This window comes from Artemia franciscana, chromosome 11 (assembly GCF_032884065.1).
Source record: "Artemia franciscana chromosome 11, ASM3288406v1, whole genome shotgun sequence".
In the NCBI taxonomy this organism is placed as follows: domain Eukaryota; kingdom Metazoa; phylum Arthropoda; class Branchiopoda; order Anostraca; family Artemiidae; genus Artemia; species Artemia franciscana.
The window spans coordinates 29923901-29937270 of NC_088873.1; the positions used below are offsets into that span (position 1 = coordinate 29923901).

General features: G+C 37.1%; 1 protein-coding gene across 3 annotated transcripts in view; it reads left to right on the forward strand.

Moving 5' to 3' along the window:
- Positions 1 to 13370, forward strand: part of LOC136033073 (ATP-dependent RNA helicase ddx24-like) — a 52852-nt gene that overhangs the window by 17449 nt on the left and 22033 nt on the right. For all 3 annotated transcript variants that reach the window (XM_065713673.1, XM_065713671.1, XM_065713672.1), the window contains exons 4-5: positions 4802 to 5025; positions 6402 to 6549. In XM_065713673.1, coding sequence (XP_065569745.1) covers positions 4802 to 5025; positions 6402 to 6549 — 372 coding nt within the window. The remainder of the gene's footprint in view (positions 1 to 4801; positions 5026 to 6401; positions 6550 to 13370) is intronic.

Consider the following 13370-nt stretch of genomic DNA (forward strand, 5'->3'; position numbering starts at 1 on the left):
ATACTTCATACGACAATAATAGGGAAACCTAAGTTCATAGCATATTGCATAGAATTGTATATTCCCCCTGTAATTTCTGTCAAATTCTATATCGCTGCATTGACTTCTGCTACTTCCTATATCACCGTAATTGTTTCTGCGACGTCATATATCCCGATTTTGCGTTTGTAACTTTCAACCTATGTTTCAGCACTTCTGCCCCCCCCCCATCACGCAGATGGATGACATGCCATTAACATGTTTTTATTTGTCAATCATCTTGCAAAAGGGAGGTTTTGCATGAGAATAATATCTGTTCTTATTTGAAGATCCTCATGCGCATGGTTGTTCCTCCTATATTAACCTCTTGGAGAGGGGAATAATTTCAATTTATTACAAACTTTACTCCAGTTTTCTACAACGAAATTATAGTAAATACGTTTCTATGCTTCAAATGTGCACCATTCAGTTGGGTGGCTTAGTCTTTGCTAAAAAAATAGGCTATCTCCATCAAAAGTTCACAAAAAGAGCTGTATATAGGGCTTTTAACTGTGAATCTTTTTAAAAGACATTTTTGAGACTAATATATTCTTAGACATTTTAAGACTTTCTGTGTAATTTTTCTAAGGCTTCTATAATACCTGGCAAGCCTCGTATTTACTGAGAGGCACATGATATCTTCCTGTCCTTACTCTCCCATTACCTTCCTTGGCCTTTTTGGCACCAGTGACCCCTTGGATCCCATGCCCTCCTGATTCCCCTCTGGCTCTCCATAACTCTGTATCCCCTTGGATCCTAGAGCTCTCTCAAGTTCGTTATCTCTTTGAATTTTATTCAGTTGGACTTCCTAGACTCAGCTATTGATGAATTATAGCGTAATTAAGACAATAAATCAGTTAGAACGATATTAAGTCTATTCAAGACCCATTTACCTGTTATTATAAGTATAAAGAATGTGAAATCTTACTTGATTTCGAATGTAGACAATTAGATCTCCTGAAATTCATGGAACAAATATTTGAAAAGATGTTATTTGTAACCCTGTCATTTCTGAATCTAGTTACTATAGGTAATAAACATAGAATTTATTCAAGACTGGACAAGAACATGAATTTTGAAGGTGACGAGGCAAAAGTGTACTTGTGTGTATTTATCGCTATTGTATATCGATATTACTCTTTAATTTCTTTTGTTTGCCAACTTTTTCATTTTTCTAGAACATACTTACCCTATCTTATTTTAAATTTAAAAAAACAACATTTTTCAACTGAAAGTAAGGAGCAACATTAAAACTTAAAACAAACAGAAATTAATGCTTGTAAAATTCCTCCTTGGGAAGTTAGAATTGCGTGATATCCTCCCCCCCCTTTCCCCCTCTCTGAAAACCTCTCTGATAAGTTCTTGCGGAAAGTTTTGTCTGAAAACTTCTTACTTTCATTTGATAAAGACTAGTTTTTATCTAATTTCTGAACGTTTTTCAGATCATCTCGGAAATTCTTCCTCTGTTAAGAGTTCTTCTCAGAAATCTCCCCTCTCCTAATGGAATTTTTTTCTCGTGAAAACAAACCTCACGGAAAAATCACCCATACATTTCCAACCACGCTAAAAATTTCCCTCAGAACTTTTCCACATGCAAAATTGAGTCACCAAAGAGAAAGCAGGACAAATAACAAGAAATTTTGTTGAAGAATTATGGCAAATTTCCCCCGTGAAAAATTCCCCTGGAAAATTCATTGCCGGAACCTCCCTCCCCGTGGAAACTTCTTGTAGTGGAAAATCTTCCCCTTATTGAAATCTCCCTCCATAAAAATGTCTGCATAGTTCTCAATAACAAATACTATGTGTAAACAATGTACAAATTTCGTAACTTAAACCCTTCCCCCAGGGGCTATAAGGGACCGTGTCATCCCCAGAGGTAAGATCATTGGATCTTTCAACTCTTCTGAACAAAATCGGTATCTAAGAATTGGAGTTTTGGTATCTCAGAATTTGGTTTGGTTCATTTTGAGGTAAAACCGGGTGTAGGAGGGGGGCTAGTAGCCTCTAGTCTTTTTGGTCACATAAATACGGCCCTAAAACATTTATTATCCGTTTGAATGAAACCTCTTCCGATTTTCTAGAATCGATCAATGCTTCGATACGACGGTTTCTTCCGATCAATGTTCAATACGATCACCCTTGGGCGGGGGGGGGGGGGACAAATAAACACCGTGATCTTAACTCCTGGCAAAAAAATCAGCTTTTTACAGGTAGTAGCTAGAAACGCTTTTGGGAGTAAACCCCTCTTTTTCAAAAATCAGGGAAATTTTCTTAGGCCCATAGCTTCTGATGGGTAACACTAGACTAAATAAATCTTGTATATTTGGAATCAGTATAAAAATTCTGTTGTTTTTTGAAATCAAATCATGTTTATTGATATCAAAACTATGGTTTAGTTATGATATCAGAAATATTTATATTGATGTAAAAAAATCCTGTTTTTGGAGTTTTTGTTGCTGTTGGGCCATGTGGCTCCATTCTTATAGTTTGTTATTACAAACTGTTTGACTTCTAAGGGGACTGTCATAATATGTACCAGCAAATTCCATTTTTAGCCAAAAAAGGCCAAATCTTCCAAACCCTCATTTTAATGCAAATTGAAATTTTTCTTTTGTGACGGTTTTGCTCAAAATTTCATTTTCACCATAAGCAGGACAAAACCTTGGAATTCTAACTTTCTAGCCAAAATAGGGGGAAACCCCCCCCCCCGGCCCTCATTTTAGCGTAATATAAAATTCTTATTATCCTCTTTTTTATAGCATTGTAAGGGATTTAGTTTTATAAAGGCGACCGTAATCTCTTGTCGTCAAAACATTTCAGAGGAGGTCACTGGATCTCAATCAACATCCTGGAGAAGTACAAATCTATGTCTGTGTGCTTTTTGGGAGCCATGGTCCTTTCCAGAATCCATTGGGGGTCGATAATTTTTACGTTTAGTGAAGAAAACTTGTCACTGTTATGTTTAATTCAGAAGAGGAGATACATCATACAGCTACAAAATAAGATATGAATTTTGAGACAAAAAAAAAACGACAATAGGAAGTAGGAAGAAGCATAGCAATAAGTTTGACAAATATCCATTCTTAACATGAATTAATTTTTCTTCTACGGAGGGCATAGTTTGAATTTTATTGGGCCATTTAATGAAGTGTTTTGTTTTTTTTCATAATGGAACGTCACGAAGTAACATCAAACTATATTCAAGGCACATATGTAAGGGTTGCTTATTTGGTGTGGAGGAGAATTTGAAAATAATATGTATGAATTGTGTTGAAAGTACAAGACATTATTTACAAGAGATTCCAGATTAGGTACTGTATGTTCGCATGAAAAAAGAATTTCGTCTAATTCAAAAATACCATACAGCATTTAATTAAGAATATTTTTATTTGGTGCAAAATTAGAATATCGGTGATTACAAATGTATAAGAGTTTGAAGGCTCATAAGTATAGTGCTGTTAAGCCTGAATAGTTTTGTTTCACGGCTTGGGGGACGAGTTGAAACTTCCAGGCACAGATTTGTCGTAGAGGGGGGGGGGGGTGTCCTTAGACAACTTCAAATTGTGTGTTGATTCAGAAGGTGGAACGAATTTTAACCAATCCTTACAAAAGATTATACGACGTTTAATTTTTTACCTATTTGCCAAATTGGCAGCATGTTGGTTTGTTTTGGCCAAAGTTGTTGTTTTGCTAGCACAGTTTAGGAGATATTGTGACTTCGCTGCGGTGCATTCCTTCTGTTTCTCAAAAAGTGATTTTGAACTATCGTTTTGGTTTGAATAATCGCACCTCTGATATTCTACAGCCACGGGTTCGCAAAAGAAATCCAAAAATAAATGTACTGTGACGATCCTTTTCGGGAGAAGTTTGAAATTTGGTACTACTGCAGATTGCAAAATGGCTCTAAATCCCTCTATCCAAGCTTTGAAAATGTTAGCTAACATCCCACCCTTTTTTGCGAAGGGAGGATGTTTCTTCCTTTTTCTGAATAATTTGAGTTTGTTTTTCTCCAAAGTCTACTAGAAAAAATACGGTGAGTAAATTCAATACTATTAGATTATACTTATTTGACCTCAACTTAAAATGAGATTTTTTCATGTAGGCCTATATAGTATTATCAAAAGCTCTTTACTTAATGTTATTACCGTGTATAGGACGATTCCTACGATTATGTCTATATTCTACCTTAACTTACGGGAAGCTTAACATTTGATGACTTTTCCTGTATTTTGTTTTATTTTGAATGAGGAATATCTTTCCCATCTGTTTTTTTTTACCCACGCTACTGATGAAGGACATCTTTGAAAACAAAGTTGAAATATTGATCATTCTCCTAAATCGTTATCCTTCGTTGATAGTAAAGATACTCGTATATTATCATCCTATTCAAGGATGTCTAATCAGCTCGGTCTTAGAAATGATCTTATCTTAGTGCTGTTAGTTTTGTTTTTGCTTTTGCTTGAATTTCTATGCTTCTGACCAACAAACCTATATAATCTTTTTTGCTCTTCCGGTGAGTTACCGTAGGATGGTGGTAATAGGTTTCTCCTTCACTAATGGGAGATGTAAGTTCAGGACTGTCCTCGGTAACGAACCCTCGTACAATGTTCTGTTTCTGTTTCATGTTCTTTCAATTTTTGTCCTGTGGTGGTGCAGTGGATTTGACCATAGCTTGGTAACACGGTACCCAGAGATCGAACCCGGCTTTAGCAACATACTGCAGGGCGGACGTAAGGACCTTAGTAGTCAAGAAGCGTCGCTAATTCGATTTGTTACTCTGTAGGTGATTTTGAAGAATGTTCTGAACCTCCTGTTACATACATTGAAGATGATGATTCCGAGCTAGAATTTGAATCGGAGGATGAAGACCGAGAAAAAATACAAAATGTTTTTGAAATCGAAGAAAAGACAATTCAACAAATGTCGAAATGGAATAATCTTTATGTGCCGATGCCAATTATCAAGTCTTTAGCTGAGCAAAAGTTTTTTACGCCAACACCGATTCAGGTATTGCTTTTTCCTTTTGGCTTATTTTTAATATTGTTGTACATTGTAGGCTATTAATAATGAGGTATTTATTCAAAATAAAATGGCCTACTCAGGTATACCCGAAGGTAACCAGTCAATCCAAAGTGTAGTAGAAAGCAAGATGAACTTAGGTTTGTGGACTACTACTACTACTAATAAATCACTGCAGCACCAAGCCGCCTGAGGCCAACACAGCTACGCACGCTCCTCTTCCAACCTTATCTTTTCAAGGCCTCCCTCTTTACACCCTCCCAGGAAGTTCCCATTTCCTTTAAATCTTTATTTATGACATCCTCCCACCCCAGACGAAGACGACCTGCTTTCCGTTTAGCCCCAGATGGTTGGCCAAAAAGGACAATCTACGGCAATCTGTCATCCTTCATCCGCTGAACGTGGCCTAGCCATCTCAATCTTTCTTTCATTGTAGCCCAAGAAAGCGGGATTGAACCATATTTTTTGCACAACCTACTCTTTGAAATACGGTCAGTCAGCCGGGTACCCAAAATAATCCTTAGGAAATTTCTCTGGAAAACATGTAGTAAATTTTCATCCTCTTTTCGGAGCGCCCATGCTTCAGGTTTGTGGACGGTTTAAAATATTATCAGTGCTCTTTTTTATTCTTAAGTATGTGCCAGTTCCACTCATCCATGTTTGGGTCGCAGTTTTACCAGTTGATTGGGTCACACGAAGTAAGGAGAAAATAAAAACGTTCACATACTCAAATCTGTATCAGTGGGGGGAGGGATTTTTGTCCGACCCACAAAAACGTTATAAAATGCATGTAAACAAATTTTTCATGCGTTTATTAGTTTTTCTCTAATCCCCCTCCCTTGAGCCGAAATCCTGGATCTGGCATTGGGTACACTACTTAGGTGACTTAATAAGGTGTAAATATTTCTTTTTCAATTAATTTTTCTGCTAGATACTTTTAATGTCTTAGTCTTTATGTGTCATTTGAAGTACATACCTTATGCAGATAAAATGCGACTTTCAAATTTTAGATATAAAAATAAAAAAGATCAGGGATGTAAAAATAGTTATATATTGCCTCTAACTTTCCGATTATCCTTTGATTCGACTTTTATTGAGCAAAGAATTTAAAGTACTCTTTGCTCAAAAATGCTCACGAAACTGTTGTGAGGTGTATAAAAAAATGTACATAAAAATATGAGATATGATAATGAAGGAAGGCTTTTAGCTATCATCGAATGGTTTTTGTCTCATTTATGCAAAAGTTATTTCATACACCATTCTAGGCTTGAGATTTTATTTGTTTAATCTGATAACCAATTGAGAATGAAGTATTTTACTTGTATGTTATATTGTTTCTTTCCTTCTTTTTTGCTTTTTTACAGTCTCTTGTTCTTCCTGCTGCAATTCGAGGTCGGAGAGACATTGTCGGTGCAGCTGAAACGGGAAGTGGAAAAACGCTTGCTTTTGGCATTCCAATGCTAAGCGGAATTTTGGATGACAAAAAGTACGACAAAGTTATAGAGGATGCTGGTGAGTTAAGTTAAGGAGAATGAAAGACTGGGAATCGCTCAGATTTCGGAAATTTTATTCTGAAAATAAGTAAAGATCTAGTGTAGGGAAGCAGACTTGCCCCACTTCCTTGTGTTTGCTTCACTTTTGAAGGGTTTTACTAGCCAAATTTTTGAAAATTTTATTTTGGAAAATGTTGTTTTGCACGTAGTTGTTTATTGACTATTAGGTAAAAAGAACAAGTTGTTTTCCTTGGAGAGTTTCGTTTTGCAGATGATTTTCGTCTCCTTTTCAAATATTCAGTGTCATTGTAGATGTAGTACCATTAACCTGTGAAGAATCATGGGTGTTCCATCTTGTTTGTCGGCTTTATCATGTTGACTATATCAACATTGAAAAGAGAGGAAAGGCTCATTCGATCCCATGTATAAAAAGAAGTTACGTTGCCATTCTTAGACTGACACCGATCTTCTGATCATATCCTTTACGGGTATATCTCTTACGAGGGGCATGCCAGCCCCTCTACCCTCCAGGTGTTTTGGGGTGCGAAACCCCCGCCCAGAGGGAATGAGTTCAAAATTTCAGAATAGCAATTTTAATCATTACAGTTGAAAAAAGTTTCCTCTAGGGTTGAAATGGTAACAGCAAGCCCAAAAATGAGGGTTCCAAATTATGCAAATACGCAACAGAAAACAGAGGATTTATATATATATATATATATATATATATATATATATATATATATATATATATATATATATATATATATATATATATATATATTAATAGAAGAATGGCATGTTGGACAGGGTTGAAACAACATTTTTATGGCACTTGGTATTAACCAAGTGACATATAGCAATCGCAAAATTCTGTCGGTCTGTCGGTCCCGGTTTTGCTACTTTAGGCACTTCCAGGTAAGCTAGGACGATGAAATTTGGCGGGCGTAGCAGGGCCCGGATCAGATTGAATTAGAAATAGTCGTTTTCCCGATTTGACCATATGGGGGGGGGGGAGTGGGGGGCCCGTCAATTCGGAAAAAATAGAAAAAAATGAAGTATTTTTAACTTACGAACGGTTGATCAAATCTTAATTAAATTTGATGTTTGGAAGAATTTCGTGTCTCAGAGCTGTTATGTTAAATCCCGACTGGTTCTGGTGACATTGGGGGGGGGGGAGTTGGGAGGGGGTAACCTAAAATCTTGGAAAACACTTAGTGGAGGGATCGGGATGAAACCTGGTGGGAAAAATAAGCACAAGTCCTAGATACATGATTGACATAACCGGAACGGATCCGCTCTCTTTGGGGTAGTTGGGGGGTGGGTTAATTCTGAAAAATTAGAAAAAATGAGGTATTTTTAACTTACGAACGGGTGATCGGATCTCAATGAAATTTGATATTTAGAAGGGTATCATGTCTCATAGCTCTTATTTTTAAATCCCGACCGGATCTGGTGACATTGGGGAAAGTTTGGGGAGGGGGGAACCTAAAATCATGGAAAATGCTTAGATTGGAGGGATCGGGATGAAACTTGGTGGGAAAAATAAGCAGAAGTCTTAGATACGTGATTTACATAATTGGAACGGATCCGCTCTATCTGGGGGGGGGGGGAGGGTTTAATCTAAAAAATTAGAAAAAAATGACGTATTTTTAACTTACGAAGGAGTGGTCGGATCTTCATGAAACTTCATATTTAAAAGGACCCCGTAACTCAGATCCCTTATTTTAAATCGCATCCAGTGTCATTTGGGGGGGGGGGGTCTTAGAAAATACTTAAAGCGGAGAGATCAGGATGTAACTGGATGGGAAGAATAAAAACCTATCTAAGATACGTGACTGATATAACCAGATCTGCTCTCTTTGGTGGAATTTGGGGGGGGGGTAATTTGGAAAAATAAGGTATTTGTAACTTACGAAAGGGTGACCAGATCTTAATGAAATTTGATTTTTAGAAGGATCTTGTGCTTTAAAGCTCTAATTTCAAATTCCGACCAGATCCTGTGGCATTGGGGGGGGGGGAGTTGGAGGGGAAAACCGGAGTTCTAGGAAAACGTGAAAATTGGGGTATTTTTATCTTACGAATAGGTGATCGGATCTTAATGAAATTTGATATTTAGAAGGAATTCATGTCTCAGAGCTCTTATTTCAAATCCCGACCAGATCTTTTGACATTGGGGGGAGTTGGAGGGGGAAATCTTGGAAAACACTTGGAGTAGAGGAATCGGGATGAAGCTTTGTGGATAGAATAAACAAATGTCCTTGATACGTGATTGACATAACCGTACTTGATTCGCTCTCTTTGGGGGAGTTGGGAGGAGGGGTTCAGTGATTTAGCGAGTTTGGTTCTTCTGGACGTGCTAGGACGATGAAAATTGGTAGGCGTGTTAGGGAGCTGCACAAATTGACTTGATAAAGTTGTTTTACTAGATTCGACCATCTGGGGGGGGGGGGCTAAAGGGAGAGGAAAAATTAGAAAAAATGAGGTATTTATAACTTACGAGTGGGTGATCGGATCTTAATGAATGTTGATATTTAGAAGGACATCGTGACTCAGAGCTCTTATTTTAAATCCTGACAGGCATTAAGCCTCTGATTTTGCTTTTAAATCAATCTATTGATTCTTAGAATTTTGTTAGAGCTCATATCATATGAGCTCTTGGCTCTTAGCTCTTCTTGCCTCGTCACAAGTGCCATATGAGCTCTTGTTATAATTTTAATTTAAATATAGACGTGTTACCTTGTTGAAATGTGAGTCTTATTTGGACTATCAATATTTTAACAGTTTTTGGTCTCTTACAAGAATTGGCCCTTGTTTGCATAAATCTTCCCCGATATTTTCTTTGTTCTAGAAAGGTGGACATTAAATAGGTTTTGCAAGCACCAGAACGGAAGTTCTTGTGTCCTTTTTAAGAGTAAAAAGAGATCGGAGGGCAAGAAGCCTATCCCTCAAGCCCATTCATTTTCCAAACACATCGAATTAAAATTTCGAGAAGCCATAGCCGTTTTGCTCAGCGTAGTAGAACAGTTGAGCAAGTATTTCTTTAGGGATATTGGGCATGTCAAACCCCACAATAATGTAATTGGCCCATAATGCTTTAAAGCAAAATGTTGCTTATAAAATAAATCAAAAGACATTGTGTTTATGGTTGCCAATAAGACGCTTCAGTAATATGGAGGTATCAGCAATATGGAGGCCCCAGCAGTATGGAGGTATCAGCCTGTGCACCCTCTGGTTCCCTTCCCATCCTTAAAACAAGCATCGTTTCCCTAAAAAGAGGTATTTAAAAGTTTCTTACCCTACTGATAACTAATTTGTGGTGAAATGTGGAACATACACTATATATATATATCCATAACTACAGCACGCGAAGTGCATATTTCAAAGATGCCAGACACGCCGAACGTATTCGAAATTAGAGTCACGATAAAGATTTTCAGTTCTCAAAAATTATAGGGTTCTAAATAGGGTCCCATGTATGGGACAAGATTTTGGTCCCATATACCCTCAATTACAATTTACCTCAATGCATAATTGAACATGCAGTATTTTTTTTTCGATTTGCTGATTATAAGGCTTAGGTTGCTAATTGTACATCCGAAACCAATATTTAAATATAAGTCTGAAATTTTAACACAGCAAGCACGTATTTTTGTGGGTAACAGGGGGGGGGGTATGTCACAGTCAGTAAGAAAAACTTGTGAAACTTTCCCTTGAGACAATCATTGTACATCAGCATGCCAGAGGAGAGACTTGCTCTTGGTACCTAACTTGGTGCAAGTTAGGGTAGACATTTTGGGTGACAAAGTTTGGCTTTCAGTGTAATAAATGGTTTGTGATGAATACGAGGATAATATTGCTTTAGATTGTTGCGAGATTAGCACTGGTTTGCTGATAAATTGAAGTTCAGCACAGATGATCCTACCCTGTTTACACCGGGTTTTATCTAGAGAAGGCTCTTGCTGATAAAAGCGTTTTCGAGCAAGTTTGGTAATGTAAATTATTCAAACTGATAAAGCAGATAATAAGGTTAAATTTATTACCTAATACAGGGTAGGGGGTCGGTAGGTGACCTACTTTATTTTTTATCCAATTGGATGATCTTGGCAGCCAAAGGATATTGAAACAATGTCCAAAACAAAGGTACGCTAAGTATTCATTCATTGTTTGTTTTCTCTTAAACTTGGGTGCCAAAATTTTGTGAAATTGTGACTACAGATTCAACTACTAATATCATAATAAGTTCCAAATCAAAATACTTCAAGGATTTTTTCACTTACGGTGGACATGGAACTCTATGTTTAAATCAGAGCCTGCAGGTGTCTTTACCTTGCATGGTTAAAGGACCCTGTATAAAGTCCTTAGGCCATTGTCCCTTCAAATTCCCTTCTCCCATCCCTACTCCAAATGTATTTGAAATAAAATATATTTGTTCCGCAGTTTTCGCTTTTTGGTCATTTTACCGAAACATTTAGTACTGCCCTAACTTTTAGGAATTCTTTTAACGCATTTATTGACGTAAGTCTATTTGTAAATATCACTTTGGTTTTATTAGTCTAATGTTTAAAACATATCCATTAATGGTTTCTTTCTTTTAATTCCACTTCTTTGAAATTTATAAAAAAAACAACTGACTTTTAAGACTGAACTTATGACATGAGCTATTTGTTTTGTCATCAGTAAAGCGCAAAGGACACTAAAATCTTCTGAGAGGTTTTAGGGGGTAATAACACCAAACTTATTTATGGCAAAATTTCTTAACTTATAAAAAAAATTAACTATTTATCTAGTTATGCTGTTCAAATAGTAATTTTCTGCAATGTCTCTTCTTTTTAATCCTTTGCTTTTGGTTATGTTTAGATAACACGATTCTAGTTTTTTGAGAGGTATACTACTACTACTACTACTACTAATAACTCACTGCAGCACCAAGCCGCCTGAGGCCAACACAGCCACGCACGCTCCTCCTCCAACCTAATCTATTTAAAGCCTCCCTCTTTACACCGTCCCAGGAAGTTCCCATTTCCTTTAAATCTTTATTTATGACATCCTCCCAACCCAGACAAGGACGACCTGCTTTCCGTGTAGCCCTAGATGGTTGGCCAAAAAGGACAATCTTCGGTAATCTGTCATCCTTCATCCGTAGAACGTGGCCTAGCCATCTCGACCTTTCTTTCATTATAGCCCCAGAAAGCGGGATTGAACCACACTTTTTGTACAACCTACTGTTTGAAATACGGTCAGTCAGCCGGGTACCCAGAACAATCCGTAGGCAATTTCTCTGGAAAACATCTAGTAAATTTTCATCTGCTTTTCGGAGTGCCCATGCTTCAGAGCCATATTTGACCACTGTCATCACTGTAGCTTCCAATATTCTAATCTTGGTATGTAGACTTATCTTTCTATTCTTCCAATCTTTTTTTAACTTAGAAAAAACACCCTGAGCTTTAGCTATTCTACTTTTAACATCTTCACTGCTCCCACCATCTTTACTAATAATACTACCAAGGTAACTGAAGCTCCCAACCTGATCAATCTTTTCGTTACCTAATGTCACCTGTTCATCTTCACTTATTCCTAGCCTTAGTGACTTAGTCTTCTTAACATTAATTTTCAAGCCTATCTTAGCACCCTGAACTCGTAAAACCTCTAAAAATTCATTCATTTTGCTCACACTTTCATCTAATATGCTTAAATCATCAGCATAATCTAAGTCCAGGCGCGTTCTTCCTCCCCATTTGATTCCATGGTCTCCAATTGCCTTCCCTGTGCTCCTTAAGACGAAGTCCATCAAAATGATCCATATAAAGGGGGATAGAACACAACCCTGCTTAACTCCTGATTTAATACAAAACCAGTTGCTAACCTCATTTCCTACCTTAACCGCAGCAGTATTATTCTCGTACATAGCGCAAGTCACTTTAATGTATTTTTCTGGTATACCATATAACGATAAGACCTTTGTTAACGCTCTTCTATCAACAGAATCGAAAGCTTGCTCATAATCGATAAAACTAAGGACCAAAGGTGTTTGAAAACAAAGGGACTTCTCAATTATTAACCTAAGAGTGAAAACATGGTCGACACATCCTCTACCTTTTCTAAAACCGCATTGTTCTTCCCTTAAAACTTTGTCTACAGCATGTCTCAGTCTAAAAAGTATCATACTACTCAGTAATTTGCTACCTACAGAGACCAGAATAATGCCTCGATAATTACGACACTCACTCTTGTCACCTTTCTTATACAGTGGTTTAATTAAGGTTTTCCTCAAATCATTGGGTACTTCCCCTTTTTCAAAAATCATGTTCATAATCTTCAGCAGCTTATTCCTAACCTCAGAGCCACCATATTTAAGAAACTCATTAATCGTACTATCAACACCTGGGGCCTTATTATTTTTTAATCCTTTTAGTACTGTCGCTAATTCTTCCTCACTAAACAAATCTTCCTTCACATCCAAGGTATCACAAACTGCAACTGTATCTCGGTTTAGCACATTCTCAAAATGTTCCAGCCATCTTTCTTTAACTTTTTCCTTATCACTAATTGTGGCCCCATTTCTATCTTTAACTGGGACTAGTCCGGATTGGCTACTTCCTTTCAATTTATTAACATGCCAGTATAATAATTTACTATTATGCCGTCTAGCCGCATCTTCCAGATCCTCAGCAATTTTATCCATCGCCTCCACTTCACATCTCCTTAGTTCATATTTTAATGCTTTCTCCACCTTCTTTACATTCCTTTTGTTTTCATACGACCTATCACTCAGATAATTCTTATACAAACCCCTTCTACTCTCTATTAAACCTAAAGCTTTTTCACTAATATTCCTAGTTG